The sequence below is a fragment of the Gastrolobium bilobum genome, unplaced genomic scaffold (assembly GCF_033153095.1).
Source record: "Gastrolobium bilobum isolate Gb01-03AN ecotype WA unplaced genomic scaffold, APGP_CSIRO_Gbil_v1 utg916, whole genome shotgun sequence".
NCBI lineage: Eukaryota > Viridiplantae > Streptophyta > Magnoliopsida > Fabales > Fabaceae > Gastrolobium > Gastrolobium bilobum.
Genome location: NW_026896968.1, coordinates 225,502 through 253,497, shown reverse-complemented (window position 1 = coordinate 253,497; position 27,996 = coordinate 225,502). Strand labels below are relative to the sequence as shown.

The window sequence follows — 27,996 nt, the reverse complement described above, 5'->3', positions numbered from 1 at the left end:
TCATTTCTGCATTAAAGCAGAGTATCTCCTGAGCAATTTATACAATATTAAACTAGCAATAATATAAAATTAAATCAGATGCTACTCGTCACTAAAATTGAAACAGAAGACTAAAAAGACAAATTTTCTGTCAGTGAATGACATCATACAAATCATTTCCCCCTAAACTATCAAGCCACCACTCACCAAGGGATGCAAGGGTTACTACAGTCAAGGTTAATTTCAACGTCTAAATATACAGAATACATGCTATAGTTTAGATGTACAGCAATAAAAGAATATCCACAGTGCATCTTCTCCCAAGCCTAAGGGCGACATTTTTTCTCTCCAACAAAACCACCTTCCCACGAATGTACTTCCTCCTCCCAAAGCATTTGTGAAGATGTGCCTGCTGCTTATCCTACTATGCACGTCCTACTCCGCGAGGCATTTTCTTGGAGGCCGCTGCATCAAAATTTGATTTAACAACTAAATAGCTAAAGAGAATAGTAGAGGTTAATGGCATAAATCAACAAAACATTCTTGTTATAATAATTAACAAATTAAAAACTGATTTATATACTACAACCTCTTAATTAAATTAATGAACATAGTTCGCTCGAAGGTTCATCACAACTCCCCTTTTTTTCCATTTACCTACCAGTGGAAAATGAATCTACTGACTTCAATGAATTAACACGAGACAACAATAATTCTTACCAACAGAGGATCTTTGCATGCAGTCTAATTGTGAAACAAGGGATATATAAAAAATCATCTAATTAACTATCCATATTTTAAGTTACACAAGTTAGGTTAAATCAAATGTACCATGTAGAAAGCCATCAAATTCCCTAATCCAAGGAGAAGAAGAATATAATAATAATTCTCATGAATAGGAGGAATGAAACGCTCCCGCTTAACAAAATTATTCTTTCCATGCAAAAAAGAAAAAAGAAAAAGGTTATGTTTGAATGGATGGAGTGGAGTGGTTAGTAATGGAATAGAATGGTAAAAGGAGCACAATCTATTGTCCAGGAGTTTTTTAAATAATGGAGTGCAATGGTTTGGGATGGGAACTGTTAGAGGAATATAAAATCATTAATGTGGCCTTCACCTAACAGCTTAAACTTTTAGGTTAATTGATTCTTTACATGATATCAGAGCCTCCGTGACCAAGTGGTCACAAGTTCAATCTTCACCACCTGAGGATGGCATCCAAAATTAGAATGAGCCATATTAAAAATCTGTGGAAGTATTATCCACAAACCAACGACAGGAACCTTGCTTGCATGCTTGCATTATGATCTTTATTCAAACAAAACTTGATTAAATTCTCTGTCAAAGGGTCTCAATAATTTAAATCATGTTAAAGCTCAAAGGGAAACATGGTTGAAACCTCACAAACATAGAACGGAAATATTAGAGATAAAAAGATCTATGGAAGTATTATCCACAAACCAACGACAGGAACCTTGCTTGCATGCTAACTACAACCTGATCTTTTATGATCTTTATTAAAAACAAAACTTGATTAAAAGATCAATTCTCTGTCAAAAGGTCTCAATAATTTAAATCATGTTAAAGCTCAAAGGGAAACATGGTCGACTCCTGGTAAGCATAGAACGGCAATATAAGAGATAAAGAGAAAGAAAACATACAGTCTTCAACATCTTTAAGCTGGTAATAGTGGGGGGCTATCTCCACCAACCACTCTGGCTTTAATTCCGTGACCTGCAATTTGAGTATGCAATTTCAGCTATTGAAAAATATCCATTGAAAGAAGTAAAAAAAACCATTTGAATTAGTTAACATTTAGGAATACCTGTCTCATATATTCCTTGGTTGTGAGTACTAGTTCATGGTATACAACCCATCTAGGAAGAACCTATGCAGTGTAAACAAAGTGAAAACAAAAATAAATGAGCCAAACAAATAAATTTTAGTTACAAGAGCACAGCAGTCCCAACTTTAGTACTGTGTATATATATTCATGCAACATAAAGTTGTTTGATTCTTATCAAATTGCATCAAATTAGACATCCATATATATAGTATTCCACAACTTCTGAAGTTCAAATATAGCCCATACCGCGACAGTAACAAGTTACATACGGTTGTAACCCTAAGCAGAAAACAAACCAATTATATAATGTGCCACATTGCCATTAATCTTAAACTGACTAATACAAAAAAGGCTACTTAGACTATCAGACTATGCTATATTCTAATTGTTAGAATATAATATAAATCATTAAAGAGGTCCTCACCCAACAGCTTAAGTTTTTGGGTTGAATTGGTTCTTTACATGATATCAGAGCCTCATGTTTCGGGTCTGATTCTCACCGCCCCTCACTTTCTCTTGTGAAATTTTCTTAGCACAGGTAGATGGGCCTGTGCATTGTCCACCCTTCAAGCCCAGTGGGCTTTCGTGTGAGGGGATGTGTTAGGATATAATATAAATCATTAAAGAGGTCCTCACTCAACAGCTTAAGCTTTTGGGTTGAATTGGTTCTTTACACTAATATTCCCCCCAAAAGGTCAAGGGTGTTGGATCAATTGCGTGTGATCCAAGAAGCAGAGAAGCAGACAGAGCCTTTGTGAAAGTGTCTGCAACTTGAAGCTGAGCAGAGATGTGTTGCACAATCAGGGATTGGTCGAGGACCTTTTCTCGGACAAAGAACACATCTAAATCTATGTGCTTGGTGCGAGAATGCAAACAGGATTATGAGCAATTGACACAATACTCTAGTTATCAGTATCACAGTATACAAAGGGAGTCTTTATTAGAATGTGCAGTTTCTGGAGATGGGATTTAACCCACAGTATTTCAGCAGCAGTATTTGCTAGGCTCCATATGGGCTGTAAATAGAGATGGGACAGCGCATTTAGAATGGGTAGTGATGGAATAAGTTGGTGAGGGAGTTCTGCAGAGGTACATATTCAGAACTTGACGATGAGGAGTCGAAGAGAAGGAAGGAGAGAGGTGGTGTTTTGCGGTGTAATGAGTGAGCCAGAAACAGAGGGAGAAGTTGGACTGTTGTTGCAGTCTGAAGGGCTAGATATCTGTCTTCAGTGCTGTCTTGAAGACCCCGAAGATGAAGTGAGACTGACTTGAGGCACTATGAGTATTAGAAATATGTAGTGAGGAATGAGGAGTACCACTTATGGAGAAGACAGAAAAGGACGATTATTTGATGAAGTATTTTGAGAAGAATTAAATGCTTACGAATGAGAGTGAAGACTTGGGCTAGAAGTAACAGAGGAAGGAGTGATAGGAAGAATTAGGCTGGAGTATGTTGTGAGTCACTCTTTGAAGTGAACTAAGATTTTGGAGAAAATGGAGTAGGATAGAGAAATCTGAACTCATGGAATAGAACATCCATAGACAGGTAGATTCTGCCATCTGAGCTGAAGCACTTGTAGCCTTTGTGGTGAGGAGCATAGCCTAGAAAATATACTTTTTGGATCTGAATTCAAGTGTGTGTTTATTGTAGGGCTTGAGTAATGGCCAACAGGCACAGCCACCGGTCCTTAGGAACTTATAATCTGGGACAGTTTTGAAAAGTTGTTGATATGGGAAATTCACTGCCATTATACCAGTAACCAATTTTGAACCATGATTGAGCTTCTAAGGGTTGGAACTTCAGAATATTGGAAAGGTAAGGAAGCTTGAGCTAACAAAGTTAGACCCATTTCCAAATTTCCACTATTTGGCGATGCCTTCTTTCAATAAATCCATTTTGATAATGTGTTAGAGATATAGAAAACCATTAATATAGCCTCACCCACTAGCTTAAACTTTTGAGTTGAATTGGTTCTTTACATGGTATCAGAGCCTTGATGTCACAGGTTCGATCTTCACTGCCCCCCACTTTCTCTTGTGGAATTTCTTAGCACAGTTAGGTGGGTATGTGCATTATCCATCCTTCAAGCCCAGTGGGCTCTCGTGTGAAGGGACATGTTAGAGATATATAAAACTATTAATTTATCCTCACCTACCAGTTTAAGCTTTTGGGTTGAATTGGTTCTTTACATAATGGGTGTGAGGATAAATGACTCGGTGTACAATTGCCATTTTTTGAGAAAGAAGGTGAATGAATTGTACTCACCTCCCCAGTCAGTTTGAATAGCCTAAATAGGAACATTAAATTGTGCTTTGATTAGTACCACAAGCCCATAACACCATTAATTTTAAACTAAGATACAAAAAGGCTACTCAGACTATCAGACTATAAAGGGCCGACCCAGTTCAAATACTCACTTCGTGAGTGTTTGGGGAAGGGAATACTCTAGGCAGTCTTTCCCCTGCTTTTTGCAGAGAGGCTGATTCGAACCCGCGACCTGACACACCACGGCAAGCAAGCTTACCGCTGAGCCAAGCCGGCCCTTCAAGGTAGATGAATTCTTTTATACATTATATTTCTAATACAACCCCTCACAGATGAGATGAGCTTATTGGGCTTGGAGGGTGAACAATGCACAAACCCACCTACATGTGTGAAAAAATCCACAATATTTATTAGATGATTATTAGCTAAATGGGGGCAGCAAGGATTGAACTGGACCACTTGATCACAAAGACTCTGCTACCATGTCAAGCAACCAACTCTCCCAAAAAAATTAAGCTATTAGGTGAAGATAGATGAATGGTTTTGATATATTGCATTATTTCTAACACTTACTAAGGCAGCAGGCCTTTGAATATGAACGTGTCAGTTAAGAGAATATGCATAGCAAGACAGCTGGTGATTAAGTGCAAATTTTGGTTTTCTTCAATTACTATTATTAACCTCTCAGCTAGCAATTGCCATGAACTTTTATGAGAGGGAGATGGAGACTCCAGACTCAATGACAAAATAATTTTGGAACTTACAACGACAATAACCTTAACGAGATGGACCGATTAACAAGCTCATTTGCACGATGTTAGATTGAGACTAGGGGTAAAAGTCAGAAAATGTAATGGATGAAAAATTCCAGTAGAAATTATGCAGTAAGTAGGTAGTTTCAGTTTTATAATTTCTTTGGTTCAGTTTGTGTAGGAACTGCTTATTGCAATGCAACTTTTCTGATATTTTTTTTTTTTTTAATTGTCACAAATCACTCAATCAAAAGCTTAAACTGTTGGGTGAAGGTAATGAGTGGTTTTATTATATCTAACACAATCCGTCAAGCAAAAGCTCTTTAGACTTGAAGCAAGGACAATGCACAGACCCAATATCTTGGGCTGAAATTCTACTTTCTAATAGAAGAATTGAGATGGCAAGAATCGAATTCTAAACCATTTGTCATAGAGGCTTTAATACCATATCACAAACCAACTATCCCTAAAGCTTAACAGTTGGGTGAAAGCACATAAATGATTTTATTATATCTAACATTAATAATTAGAAATGGAGACGAGAGCAATCCATGAAAACAACAGACCACACTAGTGAGTTACAGCAATATATGACACGAAAGTACCTGTGCCAGCCCAGAACTAGGATGTATGTGGACAGTCTGTTGATATTTAACAGTCCGATATAATCCATTCTTTTGAAGTCGTGCAGAGTGTGGGAAAAATCCTGCAGTGGTTAAAAATTATATTCAGTAGCCTGAAAAGTGATCCACACCATAAGTAAATACTAGTTTTATAAGTTTACCAGATGTTATGGATTTCTTGATGGCATCTAAATCATTAGAATTTGAACTTAGCTCAATCTCAACCCTCTCCAAAAGACCTGCAAGTTGATCACGTATATCCCTAGCCCGTTTCATACTCCTTACCTGGACATCAAAACAGCAACCATAAAAATAGAATATTCCACCAAAAATCAACACATAGCTATACTGAAGTATGAATTAATTTGGAAAAAGCTGAAGATGTCATATTTTGATGATGCACAATATTTTGATATAGACCTACACATGTGGTTGTTCTTTTTATCAACAGGTATCAAGGTGATCAAGAGCTTATGGATTGAAGAGTTATTTTTTAATAATGACCAATTTTCAATCAGTCCTTTATATCAAAATGGCTTGCTTTAGGAATTGCATCTCATGCATAACATAAGTTGTTATTTTTTTTGTATGTCATTTTTTTAAAAAGCTGCGCCACTAAAAAAAAAAAAAAATCTTTATTTTAATTTTTTTTTGCCACACCTATTTCAGCCCATCATCTTTCAGCTCAGATTAAAACACCCAAAATGTTTGCTTCGGCATTTTTTTTTTGGCTATCAAAAGAAAAAAAAGGAGAAAACAAGATATTGAGTTCATTAGAGTGTAATCAATAATCACAGTGAGAGAGAAAAGAAAAAAATCATGAACTTGAGAGAAAAATCTGAGCAAATCTTAAGAGAGAAATATAATCTTGAACTGAGAAAAAAGATCATGAGAAAAGGATTTAGAAAGAGTTCTTGGGAAAGAGAGCTTATGGATTGAAGAGTTATTTTTTAATAATGACCAATTTTCAATCAGTCCTTTATATCAAAATGGCTTGCTTTAGGAATTGCATCTCATGCATAACATAAGTTGTTATTTTTTTGTATGTCATTTTTTTAAAAAGCTGCGCCACTAAAAAAAAAAATCTTTATTTTAATTTTTTTTTGCCACACCTATTTTAGCCCATCCATGCACTCTCAGTTAAAGTTTAATCACAGCCCTTCATTCTATGCCAAAAACAAAAAAATCTTTCAGCTCAGATTAAAACACCCAAAATGTTTGCTTCGGCATTTTTTTTTTTAGCTATCAAAAGAAAAAAAAGGAGAGAACAAGATATTGAGTTCATTAGAGTGTAATCAATAATCACACTGAGAGAGAAAAGAAAAAAATCATGCACTTGAGAGAAAAATCTGAGCAAATCTTAAGAGAGAAATATAATCTTGAACTGAGAAAAAAGATCATGAGAAAAGGATTTAGAAAGAGTTCTTGGGAAAGAGGAGTAGATTGAAGATACAGGGGTGAGAACAAGAACGCGATTTGCTGTCTTCCTTTGGAAATCTCTCCAAATCGCTGATTGAATTCTAACTTTGATAATTCTTAATCAGGTGATGTCAATCCTTTGATTCTCTTTTATTGCATGTTCCTCTTGTGGTGTCAATCTCTATTTGATGTTGCTTAAATCAATATGTTATATCTTCATCAACTCTCTTGATTGTGCTGGTTGTGTATTGATCAAATGCATTCAATTCTTGAAGTCTATGTATAACAACTTCGTTATATAGTGCGAAATAAGAGGCGACCTCAAGGTGTTTGTTAAAATTCCTGTTTAAACTTGAAACCTTGTGTGGAGTGATTCATCTTGAAATATATACCAGAACCCTGACCTGAATGAGTTTAAATTGTTTTGATTCTCATAATTCTGGTTGCTATTTCATAAAGGCTGAGATAATATCTTTTGGTTGAAAATCACATTGCTGTTTCGATCTAATTTGAAGTATTGTTGATTTTAGTATCAAATAGAGCTGTTGTCACCTTTTTGGCACCTTCTTGTAAACATCAATATATTCACAAGTTAGGTAACTATAAAGTGGTGTGCTCTTGATTGGTTTTGGATATAAATCTATTTTGATTGCAAATCTGACCCAAATACTTTGCATGCTGTAAAACTGATCAAATAAGTTTTTTGAATCTGTTTTCTCATGTGAAAAGTGTGAATAATCTGTTCTCTAATTTTGATTATGGTTGGATTGTGCTGCATTGTCATGGCTTCTTAAATGGTGTCATTAAGCTGAAATCAGTGTTGGTTTTATCGTTCAAGTCTCTGTAATTTGTGTCATATCTCTGCATCATTAGTAAGCAAACTTTTATGGAATAAATCTGATTGACAAATTGTTGAATAAATGTTGTAAAATTCTATTCTATTAAGGGCTTAATAGCCTGGGTAAATTAGCTACTTGGTAAGCATTGTTTGTGTTTAACAAGAGCTAAGGGAAGTCCTTAGACTTGCTTGGGTGAAGCTAAGTCAAAGGCAAAGGTGAAGTCCTAGCATACCTTGGTGTGAGGTAAGGTGTAGACAAGGACATATCTCGGTTTGAGTGGGGTGCTCAAGACCTTAGGTATTTGGTGTTGATTCGATTGGAATCAAGTGATTTGTGATTAGAGTTAATTTTCAGGTTTGAGAATTTTTTTTGTAATTGGATATTGTAATTTCTTTTGTTAGTGGAAGAAAATCCAAGAGCATGTTACCTTGGGACTGGATATAGCACCTCACTGCACTTAGAGGTGTGAACCAGGATAAATACTGGTGTGATCTTCTCTTCCCTATACTCTGATATTATTCATATATTTTTGTTGTTCATATAAGTAGAAATTGCAATTCATTCTCGCTTGTTAAATCTGTCCGATATTCAGTATTTTTGTTAAAAGAGAAATAAAATAAAGTGAAATAAGAAAGCAAAGTTGAAACTTTGTATAATTCTATTTTGTGCTTGATAAATTGCAAAAAGAATTAGATAACCCTATTCACACACCCCTCTAGGGTTATTTCCAGCTTCCCTCTTCCTTAGTAGGTAGCCACTTGGATAACAAAAGCCTTTGAACAGAGGAAAAAGAACAAAGAAACAGAGGTTGTAGGTAGCCACTTGGATAACAACAGCCTTTGAACAGAGGAAAAAGAACAAAGAAACAGAGGTTGTAACAACCGTGTATAATCTTATCACAGATTGGGATCATCTTGGAATAACCCATTTGAGATTCTAAGGGGCAGGGGAAATCAAACAAGGGCTGCATTGTCATAAGCTTGCATACAAGTTCAAAAATTCATTTTTATAAAAGAAATATTATCAGTAGAGCAAAAGAATAAGTAATAAAAGAAAGGATAAGATACCCTTTTTCAAGAAACAAAAAAAGAACAAATAAATAAACAAAATGAAAAAGACAAGATAAGTACAACTTAGCAAAGCTAGCCAATCTCTTTGCGAAAAACAAAAAATGGCTATTTCCCTAGCACCGTAAAAAAGTTTAACAAAAAAACAACATACATCTCCACAATCAATAAGGAGAACATGGAGGTAGTTTTTTATGCAAAAATAAATCTTCCCAGTCTTCAATTTTAGTCCAAAATGTTGGAAGATTACTATTACTAAATTCAAATGCTTGTTAAATGAACTAATAAAATTAACTAAAATGAAATATAAAATTAGTTAAATAAAGTAACATTTCTGAATAAAATTACAACACCAATATCTCTCTTTTCACTTCCCTTAATTTTCTCCACTCACATCTCCGCTATTTTTTCCCTTAACCGTGCACATATAAGTGCATACTACTTTCTAGCACTTCCACTAAATATAGATGTGGCAAGTAATAGTTTGAAAAACAAAGAACCATACCTGTATATAATTTTCATAACACCATTGCGTTGAATAATTGGTTTCCATCCATGAACTGTAAACCTGAATGCAACAATTCAATAATAAGGTCCAATAACAATCTAGAATAAGGAAACATATTGGTAATGGATTACAACTTGTCCACAAATTCAAATGAGCACCCCCAATAATAACCTGGCTATAATCCATGATTGATTTATAAAATGTCCCAGCTAGAAGAAAAGAAAAATATACAATAGGCACATCAACAAATATTTAATGCATAATGAATCAACAATAATGCCTAACATTTCACAGAATGGAAAAATGGAAATAGACAAGCCATAAGCAATAAAATACAGAAAAATCAAAAGTGAACCTTTAGCAATGCAATATGATCTCCAACATTTCCAGTGTGAAAATTCAACCTTGCATTGTCTGCATGTACTTGTTTATCCTTTGGACGGTAAAATATTGAGTTGCCAATAGAAAGCATAGCAGCAATAGAAATGATCTCGTCAGAACAGTTGTACTTTTCTGAAGCCACTATCATTTTTGACAACATAGGATCAACTGGGAACTCTGCCATCCGTCTACCTACCTTAGTTAACTCACCAACCTTATTTAATGCACTTAATGCAAATAGAAGCTCCAGAGCTTTCAATAAGGCCTCAGCAGGTGGAGGATCCATAAAATCAAAGTGCATCAAGTCATGAATACCAAGACTTTTTAAAGTCAAAACTACATTTGCAAGATTAGTCCGCTGTATTTCTGGTACAGTATTATCATCCAAATCATTGTGAAAATTGTATGCCGTATATAATCGGAAGCACTTTCCAGGACCTGTTCTTCCAGAACGACCAGCTCTCTGCATTGCTGAAGCTTTTGAGATGGGAGTTATTGACAAGGACTCCATTCCTGTTCTTGGATTATAACTTTTCATCTTACAGAATCCTGGATCAATGACATACTTGATCCCATCAATTGTCAATGATGTTTCTGCAATATTAGTAGCAAGGACAACCTTTCGTGCCCCTTCAGGAGTAGGTTCAAATATTTTAGCTTGTAGCTCAGTTGGTAGGTTAGCATATATAGGGCATATTATTAACTCAGCAATTTTAGTCCCCAAGCCTCTAGTTCGATGCTTCAAGATTTCTTCAGCCGTTTCAATTTCTTCTTGACCAGTAAGGAATACCAATATATCTCCGGGAGGTTGAGTGACATGGATTTGAAGTGACGTTACAATAGCCGCATCTAAGTAGTCAGCTTCCGGTGCTTTGGTAAAGTTTATTTCAACAGGATACCGTCGACCTGGAATTTTGAATATTGGAGCAGTATCAAAGTAGTCACTGAACTTCTCTGCATCAAGTGTAGCACTTGATATCAGCAACTTAAGATCAGGCCGGAAACGAGATATATCCTGTCACAAAAACAAAGTATGTAATGTGCACAGGAGGATCCACAAATAAAATTATTTATTCATTTAATCTGAACATGAACTTAAAATACATTCAAGTATGCGCAAAGACAAAGCATTGATGAGTTACAGATTGACCAGCAACTAAATAAGAATCATTGCACAATATAGAACAAAAGAATACATCAATCCACATCACGTCAGTAGCCAAGCAAATGATTGCAAAAATCTGATAATCCTATCAGATTTGTTACATGTATGGAAAAATACTTATGCTAGACTCAACCAGATATTTGCTCAAATAGTCTTGAATATCAGATTCAAGATGCTGATTGTCCAAGGAACAGAATTTCAATTGTCTACCATTAAACCCACTAGAATTATAAATAAAGCATACAAATTTAATTCAGCCCAAGGTTTTTCTGCTCACCTTTACTAATCCAAACAAAATATCAGTTGAGAGAGTTCTTTCGTGAGCCTCATCCACCATCACAACACTACAACATTTGAAGACTAATAAGAGAACAATCTATAGCATCCAACTTGACACTAAATCCAAATCCAATATAAGCTCACCTATAACTTGCCAGATCAGGCTCACCAAGGAATTCCCTCAGTAACATTCCATCTGTCATATATTTCAGTATAGTCTTCTCTGATGTGCAGTCCTCAAAACGAATCGAATAACCAACCTTCAAAAAATAAAAACCTTGAATTAAATATAAACAACATTTGAAGATTGAGCCAGGCAAAAGAGAGAGATGTACATGTAAAGAACCAATTCAACCCAAAAGCTTAAGCTGTTTGGTGAGGCTACATTAATGGTTTTATATATCTCAACAGTACATAAATAAAATCCGTATTAAAGAAAGCTCATTTTCCCATATAATCTGCATATAAATATCCATCTTCTAAAAAATAGGAAATCTTAGCAGCAAATAAACTTTATAATAATAATAAAAAATAGACAATATAAAATTATAATGTTTAATAATGAAGGTAGTCTACCTCATGTCCTAGTTTTACAGCCAGTTCTTGAGAAACTCGAGCAGCAACGCTCATAGCAGCAACACGCCGTGGCTGAGTACATGCAATCTGTAGAAAAATATAATAACTTAAATCTGCTTTTTTCCAATACCTAGAAAAATATAATCATTTGCAACTGAACGATACAATCACGATTAAATTCTTGATTGATAGAATCCGATAACAGTAACTTCCGAGAGAAAGGTAAGGTTGAAGAGGAGAGAAAATCATCTTAACTAACCTCTGATTCTCATTCACATTGCTCTGAATGTGTTACAATATTTATAGGGGTAGATGCTGATTAAGCAACTAACTGAATGTTAAAACAGATTAGCAGAGTTCTAATTAACTCTGCTGCAGTGAGCTTAGCAGCCCACTCACTGTAACAACTGTCAAAGAATAACTGAACCATAACAAACACAACCATATAGTCATAGGCCCTGTAGGTCAATATATCTTACATTAAACCATGGCCACTGTTCTTTTATTGTTTTATAGGAGCTAAAGCAACACACCATGACAAAATGTGCACAGCTATTTGATCCAGAAATTAATAATGATAGTTGGCAAGGACACGGCACAAACAAATAGAATATAATGAAACATGGACAAAGTGACATTACATTGACTCATCAAAATTCTGCAAATCGTAAAACAAAAGTAAATATAACAGAGACATCAAATAAGGTTTTCAAATCAAATTAACCTATTGTAAGCACATAAAAAGAAATTAAAAACACACCATCCCACGTTTTGTGTAGCCAGCTTCATGAAGATATTGGGGAATCTGTGTAGTTTTTCCAGAACCAGTTTCACCAACAATTACAAGTACCTATTCAAGGATATTATTCAAGGTTAATATGAATGAACACACAACTGTATACAAGAAAATGTGAATAAAAAGTTGATGAAATCAAATAAATACAAATTATGAATAGTTCAATGACAACAGAGATGAAATCCACTAATCGTCAACACCAAAATTCAGAACTAGTAGAATAAAAACAAAAATAAGGGAAAAGGGAAGAAAACAAGAGAGAGAGGGGTGGGCATGCCTGATGATCATTAATAGCTTGGAGCAATTCATCCCGATAAGGGTAAATGGGTAACTTTTTCCTCTCCTCCTAAAAAAGAAAGATAGAAAACAATGTGAATAACTTATGTCAGTGGTCATATAACACCTCGTAGATTTGAAACACATAATTATAGTTAAGTTAAAATAAGAAGTTAAGGGTAGGATCAGTGAAAATCCTGTGTTCTGAGTCAAAATACGTAAAAATGGTACAACGGTAATTTAGCAAATATATAACCCTAAACAGTAAAATGATAGTATAAGGTCTCAAATGAGAAAAGTAACCTTAGACATGGATTCAGAACGAAAAATTGAGTGATTACACAAGTTTCTAAAAATTTGATGAATAGTATTTTTACCGGATGAAAACACAGCGATATAGTTCTATGATGCACCGGCACCGACACGGGACACGACACGACGACACGTTAATTCTAAAAAATGTCATATTTCGACACGGGACACGTTTTGATATTAAATAAAATTTTAATATATATAATATAATTTATATTTAATACATATAACAGTCCATAATAAGTCATATAACCAATCAAATATTCAAATTCCATAACATAAATATAAACAAAAATATATTTTCGTACTTTGTTAATTTTTCATGTCAAATTTCATAACAGAAAAAATTGATTTATAAATTAATTTTTTTATATTTAGTTAATTAATAAAAAAAAATTAAGACTAAAAAAAAAAACGTGTCGGGTGCATGTCGGAGCGTTGCCTGCGTGTTGGAAAAAGTTGACTGCGTGTCGGAAAAACGTGTCGGAGAGTTGACCGCGTGTCGGAACGTGTCGGTGTCTGATACGCAAATTTTTTAAACAATCATGTGTCCATGCTTCTGAGGTATAGTTGCACCAAAAAACGTGACGAGTGAAATTTGAGCTCTAGGTTTGAATATATGTTGGAAAAGGTACTTAGGACCAAGAAATATGATTGTTGATGAAATTTGATGAATTTTAGGTGGTGTTTGGTTCAGGGGATTTTGAAATTTCCCCATGCAAATGAACATGGCAATATAGAAAGTCATTGTTTGGTACAGAGATTTAACCAAGTTTCCCAGCAATAGCAAATGCATAGGATTCTTCCATTTAGTCGTAGATAGCCATCTATTGTCACTGTTTAAAAAGACAAGTTAGTGGTGGGTTTGTGAGGATAGCCGGCTAAGTTGCAATTTGTCAAAATGAAGCAGACGAAAATACCCACCCTCTAATTGTCGAAAAGATATTTATCCTCTGACCCTCTATCAGAAAACTTGTCATAATAATTACATGTTGTTTGGGGATTGAAATCAGGAGGCTCAAAAAAGCTTGTCTGAGCATGTCCATCCTGTTGGTGACTTCTAGCCCACCAATGACTCCTGTTAGCGTGGGACAGTTCATTAGAATTTTGATCCTGAATTAGGCTTTCCCTGAACATGGGAGCTGATGTGGAAGCCCCAAGATGAGATGCAGCCCGATCTTCACAAAACTCATTTGAGCATTCTTCATACCCAGGTTCATTCTTTGTCAAGTTGGAGGTCATCCAATTCTCTCTGGAATGATGCTCCATTTCTCCAAATGGTTCTAATGGAATCTCTCTTAAAGTAGCATCATGAGGTCGAGATGTATAGTACCAATCAAGAAGATATGGATGATTGTTTTGGTTGTCTTCAATCAACCACAATGAACCCAAGTGATTTCCAGTTACAAAAGTACTGTATGGCATTTCCCTGGATATAAACCGGTTTCTGTCTCCATTGCTTTCCATGTTGCAAAAGTGGCAAAAGTTTTATAAAAGGGTGATTGTAAAATTGGCAAAAGTTGCAAAGCTTCCATTATTTTTAAAAGGATAGTTTCGTAATTTGAATTAGTTTCCCATCAATATTTTCTATTCAACCAAACACACTCTTCAGAAATTTGACATAATTTTCCTAGTAAAATTTTACTCAACCAAACAACTTTTTTTACATTTTCCTACCAAACTCACTTTCCAACCATTTTCCTATCAATTACATTTCCCTAGTATTCAAAAAATTTCTCCTCAACCAAACGCCCCCTTAGGGTTTTGGGTGAAACGTGCCAACGATGCACATACCAGGTTAAAACAGTGATTTCACCGAATTACCGAGAAACTCCGAATTCATTTGTTAAAGTATATTTAATGGACTTTGATGAAGGTTAAAAATTTGATTAATTGATTGGGTCATGAATTAAGTGGTGATTAGTGGGTTAAATGAGTGGTTTAAGTGGTATTTCGTCCTATTAGAGCCTATGTGGCAATCCAAGTCACTTTCTCTCTCCTCCCTCCCTAAATCAGCGCCCCACAGCCCCATCAGCTGCAAAAAACCGTGGCATCCTCCATTGTTGCAGGAGCTTGAGTTTCCATCTTCCTTTCTAGCTACTTTTAGGAAAATCATGAACACCAAAGCTGTTCCTCTCATCCTTGTGATCAACTTTCATGTATTAATCTTGTTAGAAGATTGAGATATTTTTTCCTTAATACTCAAGTTGTAAACTGCTTCGTAGCTTGATTTCTTAAAAAAGAATTAAAATATCAATAATACAATTCTTGTAATTATTTCATTAAACAATATAATAGCAGCCTCAAGTAATCTTCTCCAGTTGCCACCTTATAATCAGAGCAATAGCTTCGTAGCCTCAAAACAATCATTAGCTAACACTAGCAGACTGTAGTTCTGAGTGGCACTGAATTAAAAATTTGTCAAGCCACTCTTTTCATATATACTACTTAATAAAGGAGTTGCCCTCTTTAACTGCCTGAGTCACATTTTTTTACCAAATTTTCCATTATTGATTAGTTTATATTTACAATTTACCAATAAAAAAAAAAACTATCTGCTGGAAATTGGATCAAAACACACTCAGCTATGATGAATGAGTCTACTGTATTATTCTTCTGCAGATTCTGATATCAATGTGATATCAGAACCTGTGGTGGATTTACAATGGAAGACGAAGAACTGAAACAGAAAATAGGTAACACAGGGTATGACATAGCCAGCACTCTCCCTCACTGTTCTCAACTTTTTTCCTTACCCCTCTATCTTCTCCCTCTCCTCTTTATATCCATACAGATCAAACTTTTCCTCCCAATTCCGCTTTATTGTCTCACTGGCAATATGTTATATTAACCATTCCCTCCCTGGAATCTCAATTCCCCTTGATTGCCTCTCTTGCAATCTGTTACTCCGCTCCCTCCCTCAGAGACCTGGACCCTCTGCCCTCTACACCTTAGTAATAGTTGGTTTCCTAATACTACCCGACTTAACTGCTCCTCCCCTCTCCTTTCTCAATGTTTTTTGTTCATTTTATTTTTTAAATATTTTTTTATATTATAACTTAATATTAAATATTTTCCTTCAATATTTTCTTGTTTATTTTTTTTTGGATCATTGAAAGTCAACCCTAAGTAGTTTGAAATAAAGATGATGGTGATGTTGAATATATATACATATTGTAAAGTGTCATTTCAACCCAAAAATTTAAGCTGTTAGGTGAAGCTACATTAATGGTTTTTATACTTCTCTAACACGGACCCTCACACGAGAACCCACTGGGCTTGAAGGGTGAAAAATGCACAGACCCACCTACCTATGCTAAGAAACTTCACAAGACTTAATTGATTATTAATTAAATGGGGGGCGATGAGAATGACCAAGGCTCTGATACCATGTAAAGCGTCATTTCAACTCAAAAACTTAAGTTGTTAGGTAAGACTACATTAATGGTTTTTATACTTCTCTAACATACATATACATACATATATATATATATATATATATATATATATATATGGCATAGGATCCTTTGACACCAAATCTTAACCGTTAATTTCCGTCACTCTAAAGAATATAATTTATTTAGAATTAATAATTAATTAATAAGTGTGACCCAATAAATTATAATCGTTAGATTCACAAAATCAACAGTTAAAATTTGGTGTTTAACATTTTAGTTTGACACCGATGTCAAAGGATCATGTGTGTGTATATATATAACATTTCTGTTATAACAGAAGATAAAATTATCTCTTGCAACCTCAAAGTGACGTGATTTAGGGGTTTGAAAAAAAAAGAAAGGGTATTTTAGTAAAATTCATGGTATAAGTGAAAAGTAAAAATTCCAAAATACCCTGCACTTTATTCCTAAATCCCAAAACGACATCTTTTTGGGGTTGCAAGAGATAATTTTATCTCTTGTTGTATATACAGGGAAAATTGTTTCTCCTGCAATAGGAGATAAAGTTATCTCCTGCGACCCCAAAACGAAGTCATTTTTTAGGTTTAGAGAAAAAATGCAGGGTATTTTGGAATTTGTACTTTCCACTTATGTCATGAATTTTACTAAAATTCCCTGCATTTTTTTCCCAAACTCGTTTTGGGATCGCAAAAGAAACGTTAATCCCATATATATAAATGAAAAATAAAAAATGTTGATTTGACTGGCAATTAATGCATGTACATCCCCTAGCAATTAATAAAGCCATTAAAGAAATATTAAAATGCTACCTGAAGAGCATCTGAAGCTGACTTTGCTCTGGACTTTTCAAGTGAATCTTCCATCTCTTCATAATCAAACTGCGAAGAGAGACGGCTCAAATACAAGAACATCAACACTAAATCCTAAATCTTATGAGTTAACTTATGAGTTATTGACATACCTTATCTCCGTCCATCACTGATTCCTTGATAAAATCAATCTGGTCCTCAAACACAAACCTAAACAAATAAGTTGAAGTTTAAAATCAATAATCTGTACACTCAAAGAAATAAAGGCAATGAACCACCTCCTACACCATACCTAAAGAATAAAAACACACAAACTTAAGACTTAAATGTCATACAATAAGCAAGTAAATCAAAATCATATTACAATATAATCTTGAGTAAAAAGTTATTTCAAAATGAAAGACTTACTGATAGTCATCAGAATCTTGTCTTTTATTTTTTGAACCAAACTTCAGCGTTGCCTTTCCTGAAAGACATTATTCAGAACCTAGGAGTATAACAATATAGAAAAGGAACAGAGATTTCTTTCTGAAAAAGGAGAGATTTTATGAGAAATTTGATGATACAGAAATATTTACCAATTTGATGTTCCTCCCATGCCTCTTGTTCAGCAAATGGATTCATCTTATCCTCAGCACCTGGATCTCTATAAAGAAATAAAACATAAGATGTTTGTTTAGCAAGTAAAAAGTGCTTTTGGACATTCATGCCCACTAACATGAGATGCAAAATCTGAGGAAATACATGATAACTGGTATTATGGTAATAGTGTACATGTGAATTCCACTTTCTTTTGCTTTTTTTATTTTATTTTTTCTATTGAAGATCATGTGGTAAGTGAAACACCTGTAACGCTGCATAGCCACAGAAAATCGCTTCTCTTGATTAACACCACCTTCCTGATCATAAGCATCTGGCATTCTATACTGCAATTCCAGGAGAACATATGAGAGTTTAGCAAAGAAGCATATAGATGTGTCAATTTAACATATCATATGCCTAATCCCTTTGTCAAGGGCCAGATCCTAAAAGGATTAAATTTTTTCAGCTAAAAGATCTCTATACCAATTTCCATTGCAAATGAGAAGGATGGCATCATATTATAGAACTACACACTATCAGTCTTGGCATTAAATCAGTCCTCGTCAACAGAAAATAAATGCAGAACCTAATATAACAAGAATAACTGGCAAACAGCTTAACTCAAACAAATAAAAAATGTAGCTCCATTTCAACAATAATCAACCATGAATGAATATATAATTATAAACAGATCTCGATCTCACACTCATGGAATAGAAACTCACTGATTACCTCATTCACATTGTCAGTCTCCTCTGACCGCTTCGCAAGTTCAAATATCTCTTTCTTGTACCTGGGGACAAGAAAAAAAGAAAAAGATAAAACTTTTTCCGAGTGCAAAAGGGATTACCTCATCTTTGATATTTTTATTTGGGCTCTCCACACACACCGCATTATGATAGAAGGGCTTTTGCTGCCATGTGCAAATGAAGAATACACAAGTATACTTCCTAAACAAACAGGTCAAGTCAAACATATTACTGGAAAACATAAAGGAGTTAATTTCAAGCATAGTTGCTCATAATGAATAGTGCACTTGTAGCAATGAGTGGCTCATACGACTACAGCATACAGCATAGTGCAGCTATTTTGACACATGGGACATATAAAACAATCTCTATGAAACACTTAATACTATTAAAATTACAATAACATCCTTATCATAAAGACTTAAACATCCTGGGAACTGAAAGTATAATAGTAAACATACACAGTGCTTATGAATGAACTTCAGGGGAGTGTGGGGCTTCTCAATTACAGCAGATTGGAGCTGCTGCCTATAAACTTGCACTTCCAGCAGATTGCAGAGTTCCTAATGTGTTTCATGTGTCCCTCCTAAAGAAAGTCATTTCACCTTCCACTACTGTTCAACCTTTATGTTGGCTGAGGACCGGGACAGGGGGGAGTATCGATACAACTCCCTTGAAGGTATATTCAAGGAGGCGTCACAGGATTATCTGGCAATGGTGACTCAGTTCTAGCAAGGAATATTCCACAAAGGTTGTTAGGGGGAAGTTCTGTAAGAGGAGAGAAGGTATCATCTGCTGAGGCGGCTAAGGAAGTTAGTTGAGTGGGTTTATAAGGGAAAGGAAGCATGGAAAGGAGGCTAGGCTGGAATTTTGGGAATTGGGACTGGAAGAGATCAACACCTCTCAAACGTGTTGAATTTAATTTCCTTTCTTTCAGTCAGTAGATTGTGTTAGTCGTTCATTTCCTTGTAACTTTTGCACCTCTGTTCATTGTAGTTGTTTTCTCATTCAAAATATGAAAAATTCCAGAAACCTTTTCTGGGCCAAAATCTTACTTGTGTTTATTCTATTTCTTATTATCCGATCCAGTTGTATCGGATTCATTGATTAAACTACCTTATGAGCATATGCTTGCTAAACTAAAAAGATAGATGCTGAGGAAACAAAGTGGTACCATGTTCATTTAACGTAATCAACTCCCCGTTAAACCCAACTAGCGGTGTGAAGTGGAGGAAATTCTTATACGCAGCCCTACCCTTGCATAATTGCAAAGAGGCTGTTTCCTGGATTCGAACCCATGACCTTTCAGTCATGAAGGAACAATTTTACCACTACTCCGATTCGCCCCCTTTTAAAGTGGTACCATGTTCATTTAACGTGATAAAGGATGAAAATCCAAAGTTTCTCCAACTTTCAATCTCCAAAATCAGTGTAAGAGGACACAATGATTGCATCTTTTTAGCTCCACCCCCAACAATGAAAATAGGTGAAGCATATGCAGACTGGACATGAAGAAATTAACAAATTATAAAAGGACAGGAAAGATCAAATAAAAATTGTTTTCCCTTTTTTGAAGTATTGTCAAAGTATATACTAACTTTATTACACTAGTCAAAGAAAATAGTAAATTATTCAAAACAAGTTATTGACAGATTTAATGTATTTCAAAATTTAAAAAGTAAAGCATTATGAAGACAAACTAAGGGAAAACCAAATAAACAGCTTGAGTATAGTTTAAAAATTACAATAAAAGAAAGACTAGAGCCGAAACTAAAGTTGTGTATAGTGTTTCCTATACATAATTTAGTTGACACTATTTTACTCGGGAAACAATATTAAGGAAATAAAAATGTCTCATAAAGCAACAAAAGAAGAATTGAATACGAGGAACTCAAAAAAGCAGCAAATAGATAGATTACCTAAGCTCTCTATATTCTGTTTCTGAAAGCTTCACACCTCCGAATAGATATTGCTCATCTTCTATATCATCTCTGCAATAATCATGTTAAATTATTAAATTCAGGGAGAAGATAGAGAACTAATAAGCATTATAACATAGAAAACAGCATATTAATAAAACCAAACTATAATTTGTTCATTGACAGAAAATAAGATGTAATAAATAACCTTCAAAAAACAAAAGAAACTGCAGTGGTATCAAACCTGAGTTCCTCTATTTTTTTTTCCTCCCTTTTCTTCAAGTATTCTTGCCTTGAAACCTTTCTGAAAACGCAGGAAAAAAATAAAAACTGTAAGTGACATGACATACTGCTCAACAAGAAATATGCTGAAAATCTTTAATGGTTCTGTAGAAGTAAAGAGCCTAGATTTTTGTAGCAATATGCAATCTATGCAACAATGTTATGTATATGGTTGGAGGGCAACTCATGTAACTTTAACGAAGTTTCTTGGTCATACATAGCAGCTAATCAGGGATACGATTAGGCATTTGGCTTCTAATTGGTTTAAAGCCCATGGCCTTATTAAGGGGCCTTCCCTAATAGATATAGACATGCTAAGGGAATGGGTAGCTTTGTTCCATTGATGTATCTATTTTTCTTTGTCGTTTATGTTTTCCTTTGATGTTAAGGAGGATCCCTTATCCTCCAAATATTTGTAAATTATCTTCTTTTCTCCTTAATGGATTTCTTCTTTTATAAATAAATTTTAAAATAAAAAACAATGAAAGTAATGGGGAGCAGGAAGAACTCACAATTCTTAATGGATTTCTTGTTTTATAAATAAATTTAAAAAAAAAAACACTGAATTTAATGGGGAGCAGGAAGAACTCAAAGTTTCAAAAACATACAGATGGAGTATGGCATAGAAATAAAATTAGAATTTCTTGGTAATCATGCTGAGTTTTGCTATTTAAGGGTTGTTATCTACTGAGTTTTAGAGACTTCAGATTTGAATTTCAGACCGAATTTGAGTTTTGCTATTCAGTCTCTCCCTCTTTGATCTATTCCTTCACCTTATTCTACTCTAATACACCTATACACCAAATGTTGGTAATGGTACTAGGAAAAGTAAAATATAAATGCGAAATTCCTTTGAATTAGAACTGCCCATCACATATTCGGTGACAACCTTGTTTGGTCTAAAACTCCACAACATATGGTAAAAAATTAGAATTAAACCTATTATGCACTACCAGTGCTCAACCAAATGACATGACCACAGTGAGGATTTTCATTTTCTAAACCAATTAGAACAGTTTAGCCAGGAGACGACCAGTTATACCCTCATAACATTTTGTCACAACCAGTCAAATTTTATCAAACCAGGCAGTTAAACTGCTTAAATGTGGATCTGGTTCAAGAGTTGAACTGGTGAATTTGAAATTTTAAAATGGCAGCCTGCCCATGGTGCTGCACAAACAACCTGATACACTTGGTCTGCCATTTTACTATTACTAATAGCACTGGCCATCTATCTATTGGTATATTTCCCATAACTTTTATTTTTCCAAAAATCCTAAGCCATGATAAAATATTTTACATGGTTATGACATATTCCTAATAAAGTAACAATTATAAACACAATAATTTACAGCACTTCATGTTGAACAAATAAAATAAAATCGAACAGATTCTATCCAAAAGCAAAGAATGCCAAAATCAAAATGTATAAAAGAATTTATAAAAAATGAATTTCTTTCTTAGTGATTTGAAGGCTATAAAAAACCCAGAAAGTTAATAAATCATTTGGTATTACTTTAATTACAATTTAATAATTTGTAAGAATAAATAATAAAGGGCACCATGGTGCTATACAGCTCCAGCTATGCACAGGGTGCATGGAAGGGTTAGACCTATTGCATTGGTCACTTGCATTTGTAAGTGACTTGTTATATGAACCGAACCAGTGACCTTCAAGTCACATGGCAAGAACACCAACCATTGCGCCAAGGTTCCCCTTCTTGTAAAAATAAATAATTATTAAAAAAACTACATAATAAATATTACTAATTTCTAGAATAATTTATAAATTTAAAAATAATAATAGACATCATCAAATGTATATATCAACAAATTGTAAAATAGTTTTAAATTGTTTGAGAATATTATTCATAAAAAACTTTTGTTAGATTTCCAGTTTACTCCATAATTTGCATCAGTGACTAACCAGGTTTTGAAAACATCAGTCAGATGTCCACCTCCTAAATATCCCAAAAAGAATATTTCCACACAGAGCAAACAAATAAAAAAATATATGATAACAAACCTCAATGCTTGAATATCATCCTGCTCTGCAGCATTAGATCTTCGAATTGCCTCTTCTGTTGGAAGACAGATTAAACCAAGAAGATCAAACCAATATATAGATATAAAGGCATATAAACATGCATGAGGTTTACATGGATACTTTATGAGCATATGTTTGTAAGTTTAACAATCCACTCACACACACACAAAGCTTACCTTCCTCCTTCCGTGTTAATTTTGGTTCAGTCAGCTGACAATATAAAAACAATTCAAACAATTAGAACAAAGCAACAGCATAGGTAAAACAGGAAAAAAAAATATACATCATAAATGTATGCATTGAACTATCTAAATGTGTTTTAGATATAAGCATCACTATATTCTCCAGTGATATTAAGAGAATCTATCAAGTTGTAAAAGGAAAATAAATTCATAAAGTTATGAGCAATGGGTATGATTAACATGGATTGAAGGCTGATAATGGCGGAGTCCAGAAAATTTTCTGCACTGAGACACGGCTAGTATCAGAGTCAGCCCTAAGCCAAAATAACCTCACATATATAGCACTAACAATTTTTCATTGGATTTGGGAGAGCCACATATCAACATAACACTCATTGCTGTTATCTAACCAAACATATTAGACGAAACATAGACAAGCCACGTTAATAGTCTGAGACTCTGAGTTACCTTATCTAGCCACTAGAGAAACAAGTGCACATTTTATTTTTCATTATAGAGCGGCTACTTTCTTACAGAATAATCTATTTCAAGTTCTTGGTCAATACTGGGTGTGCCTATATTCTTCTACCCTAGAGCAAAAACTTTGTAGCATAGTGCCATTTTTGCTGTTCTGCAGTGTATTCGGTTGGAATAGAATGCAGATATCTTCAAGGGAGTGCTTGGTAGAGAAGAAAAAAAAAATTATCGGGGAATCACAATTACTGGGAAAGTGTGTTTACTGGGGGAAAGTTAAAAAAAAGTTGTTTGGTGGGCCGAAATATTACCGGAAAAATTGGTTTAAGTTTCCTGAGTCTATGCTTGGTTGAAGGTAAAATATTGATGGGAAAATGGGGTGAAATTACAAAAGTAACCCTTGCCTAAAGAGTAATTTTTTTAAAACTCACTATAAAGCTGGGAAAAAAAAAAGAATTGAAAAAAAAAAGCAAATGCAGCTTTCCCATGCAAATCAGAATACCACCCTCTGGGTGGTATTCTCAAGTGGTGATTTGCTCTCAATTTTACACACAATGTCACTTTCCCATGCAAATTACAACCCTGGGCAAATATTTTCAAAACCCCTACCAAACGCAGCTTTCTTTGAATCCCATGTGCACTTTCCCAGGCAACAAATCAAAACTCTCCTACCAAACACCCCCAAGTGTGTTTCTATGCCCTTACATTGTTATGGGATAGGGTTAGTGTGTTATGTGGTCATTTTAAGGGGAACCTCCCAATCTGATATGGGACATTTACCTTACATTATCTCCCAAAAATGTTGCAGGAAGCAAATATTCTTACAAAGGCTTTGTTGAAATCGGACCTTTGATCCTAATGTCGGCATGCTAGGAATTACTGACATCTATTCCACAGATTGAGGGGGAGTGTTGGAAAGCAATCTTGGAAAATTGTGAGATACACAACATCTCTTGATTATAGGGATCATAGTCAACTATCCTTTTAGTTTCTATGCCTAGTTTTGTGGGATTTACCAAATAATAATTGGGTTTGCCCAATATTTTTTGTTTCCTATTTTAGCTTTCTGTTTGGCTATATATTGTACACTGATAGTCCAAATAAAATTAAGATATGGAATTTTATCCTCTACACTCTGATTATGATATGTACCAAGAGTTAATAATAATTCAAAGGAAACAAAGAAAAGTGAAAAAAAGGAGAGAAAAGAAGAGAGAGAACTCGAGTGTTTTCATATATTTGTTATCTGGAATAATCTGATACAAGTGCGGCTCTGTATATATAGAGCAGTGTATTACACTGATGACTCAGCACTGAGTCAGTTGCAACAGTAAACAGTTCACTAAACTGAACTGAGATAAAGTTCTAATGTACTCGATAGTATAGTATCAAAATTGAACATATTACAACAGTAGCACCTATTACAACAGTACCTAATATACTACTACTCATTTTATATGCTAATAAGGGTACCGAAAAGAAAACTCCTCGAATCACAAACCTATGAACTGAACGATGTAACCGCAGCAGGCTAGTTCCTGCTTTTAGCTTCTTCTAGGGTGGTGCTCTTGGATGGGACGTGCTAGGATGGGTATCGGGTTCAACAAGATTTGAATTTGAAAATAATAATTACTATATAAAAAAAATATTTACGCAGCCTCCACCTACGATACCGATTCAAGCCCATTGATATCAACAGAAAATGCAAATTGATAAAACAATAATGTCCATGCACATCATTAACCATGTACCTCACATTTTTCCGTTATTTCTAATATATTTTCTTTTTTAATCCAAAAGAAAGCATTCATGTAGCTACTACTTAAGACACTAACTCCAGCACAGTGGCATCAATTTAAAAAAATAATAATAATAATAATTTAAATATGGATGAGTACCTTCCGTGTTCCTGCTGCATCTCTTTCTTTCATATGTTGCTCTAATTCCTCCTTCTCTCTTTGATCTTTCAATCTTTCTTCTTCTGACTGTTTGCAAATAGACAAGCAATCACATCAAGACTGGAGGTAGGAAAAAACAATAATGCTTTTACAAATATGATATAATAAAGCATCATATATGTAAAGGTAAGAATTTTCAATAAACAAACTCTTTAACATGATCATCAAAAATTAGACCAACACAAAAGCTTTTTTCTTTTGGAGAACATAAATCATATTTAAGACGGACAATAATAGCTCGGCTCCACCATAGCACATATGCATCACCCTTTGTCAGGACATTGTTCTCTTGTTTTGTTCCCTAAAATGGAGCAAGACATGGATTTTTCAAAAAGATAAATAAAAAATCACCTAGCAAGGGGCCTAATTACCCAACACCAACAGAGCCAGAAACTCAATGATTAATTTAATAGAAGAGTTTAATATTCATATTAAAGCTGACTGAAATGCATCCAGTGAAAAACAGAAGTCTGTATAACAGCACAGAAAAAATAAATAAATTAAACAAGTGGATATAGCAGGAATTTCCTTATCAGTTGTAAGTCTATGTCATATATAAGCACAACTAGACATTTAAAAAATACCTCTGAACCACTATCTTTATCAGGGGAAGTTCGTCTCTTAACTTGTCTCTCCCTTTCCTTTCTTGAAATTACCTGCATGATTGTATTTGATCAAAACAAGTCACATGTTGTTAGAAGAACCGTTGATCAGCAGCTTACCATGAACAAGAAGTACAACAGTAAATCTAATAGGTTATGAGCACTTTGCCTCATCATCTTGATCATCTTGAATTTCAGTTTTCTTCCTGAAACGTTTCTTATGACTGTCTACCTTTCTGGACGTAGCAGTAGTTATGGAAGATTTATCTTCACCACCAACATAGTCATCGTCACTATTCTCATCAGCCTTCAAAATTGTGTAAGACTTCTGCTTCCTCACCAACATTGCAGCTTGTCTCTCTTGTCTCTGATATTGCTGATATAGTATACAAGAGTATCAATAGCCAGCAGATATTAGGTACCTCTACAATAAAGAATTTGCTTAGATAAACACCATGAAGATAGCAGTATATTTTCATTGCGCCTTAGTTAAAAAAACTCACATTTAAGCCCGATGATTTACGAGGAACTCTCGAATAAATTTCTTCAGCAAATGAATGAATATCTGTAGACGAGACCCCAAAATCTGCAAGTTTTCCCACCAAATCGGTTGGTGAGGTAGCTTGCTTGGCTGCAACACCAAAAAGAGATTATCAAAATATTGCGCACAAAAAATTTCCAAAATGATTATATAGAGGAACTTTTAAGGGTGAGTGTAATGATCTTAGATGAATTACATACATAGCCCAATCATGTACTGTACAACTGTGGGCTGAGAATATCCCAGCAATGACATCAACTTATCCGATACCCATGTCTTTAGACTGTCATCACTCCCCATTTTCACTGCAAGAAATAATATAAAATACAAAAGAATCAGCCTATTTTTGGATTATCAGTAAGGGAGCATGACAAGAGTGACTCTGACTGATAATTGCAAATTGAAATAAAGAATGTAACATATAAGAAAATAGAAGACTTACATAGCGTTGAACGGAATGGAATGGGAGAGGTCTAGGGCAAAAACAAGTCCAAAGCGAAAGCTAAGTCACCTAATAATATAAGAGAAAACAAAACTCTATAAATTCACACGGACAAATTACAACGGAATTAATTTTTATCCTCAAAAGAAAAAAGGGAAAAGTTCAAAAAAAATAAAACCCTATAGTTTTGCTTTACACCCCTATGTGTTTTTTAATCACTTACCGGCAACAATTCAGGGTTTCCTTTCCCTGACAAGGAAACAAACACAAGGAAACAGGAAAGAAGAAGAAGAAGAGGAAACAACAAGAACCAAAACTAAAATCTAATAAAATACGCACAAAGTCACCCGAGATGAATTGGGAGGGAGCAAAATACACAAACACTCAATCACAATTCTTCTCCCCCAACTCTCGGGGCAGCTTGTTCAACCCAAAAAACAAAAACAAAATAAAATAAAATCACACATTCGCAGCGAAAACACAAGATCAGAAGCACGTGCACAATTCCATCTCACAAGCAGCATTTAAATTCGACGAGACCGCACAAAAACAACTGCACGAGCTTCGACAATTGCACACAATCATAGATTTACTATCTTCTAAACTAAGGTTTTCTAGAGAGAGAAAGCGGAAGCTAGGGTTTTTAGAGACAAAGATAGGCAGCGAAACTCACTGTGATATTGAGAATGGTACATTAAAGCACGAACCTGATCCCCGAAGCGCGTTGAGGAGCCAAGCGTTTAGGGTTTGTAGCGAGGAAGGGGAATGGGGAAGGCAATGGAGCGTGTTCGAGCTCTTTCAGACAGAGAAGTACTCGAAATTTTCAACGAACAAGACTCAGGTTCGCAGGTTCGGAGAGCAGAACCGTTTCTCGCAATTTGGGAAGCGCTTCGATGGGGAAGAGGG

General features: G+C 34.8%; 1 protein-coding gene across 3 annotated transcripts; it reads right to left on the bottom strand.

The window, feature by feature from the left end:
• Nucleotides 1-27,996, bottom strand: LOC133303054 (pre-mRNA-splicing factor ATP-dependent RNA helicase DEAH1-like). Of its 3 annotated transcripts, XM_061502898.1 has the most exons (29): nt 27,798-27,996; nt 27,091-27,159; nt 26,849-26,953; nt 26,611-26,738; nt 26,277-26,483; nt 26,090-26,161; nt 25,446-25,532; nt 23,068-23,101; nt 22,871-22,925; nt 20,807-20,866; nt 20,563-20,634; nt 18,627-18,687; nt 18,159-18,238; nt 17,891-17,958; nt 17,721-17,778; nt 17,465-17,522; nt 17,313-17,381; nt 12,774-12,842; nt 12,461-12,550; nt 11,701-11,787; nt 11,269-11,384; nt 11,123-11,189; nt 9,655-10,695; nt 9,297-9,359; nt 5,628-5,751; nt 5,449-5,549; nt 1,805-1,867; nt 1,641-1,713; nt 1-444 (listed from the first exon to the last, which is right to left on the bottom strand). In XM_061502898.1, the coding sequence occupies exons 3-29, from the start codon at nt 26,946-26,948 to the stop codon at nt 404-406; spliced, it is 3,144 nt and encodes a 1,047-aa protein (XP_061358882.1). In that variant the 5' UTR covers nt 26,949-26,953; nt 27,091-27,159; nt 27,798-27,996; the 3' UTR covers nt 1-403. The 3 variants fall into 3 exon arrangements, with proteins under 3 accessions (XP_061358882.1, XP_061358883.1, XP_061358884.1); XM_061502899.1 differs by lacking the exons at nt 26,849-26,953; nt 27,091-27,159; nt 27,798-27,996 and having other exon boundaries at nt 26,277-26,531; nt 26,611-26,622; XM_061502900.1 differs by lacking the exons at nt 26,611-26,738; nt 26,849-26,953; nt 27,091-27,159; nt 27,798-27,996 and having other exon boundaries at nt 26,228-26,331.

Coding starts and splice junctions, on each gene's coding strand:
- LOC133303054 (XM_061502898.1), bottom strand. CDS start 26,948: ATGGGGAGTGATGACAGTCTAAAGACATGGGTATCGGATAAGTTGATG. Junction 12,551..12,773: donor AAGCTATTAATGATCATCAG/GCATGCCCACCC, acceptor ATCCTTGAATAG/GTACTTGTAATTGTTGGTGA. Junction 5,752..9,296: donor GTTATGAAAATTATATACAG/GTATGGTTCTTT, acceptor TTTGATGTCCAG/GTAAGGAGTATGAAACGGGC.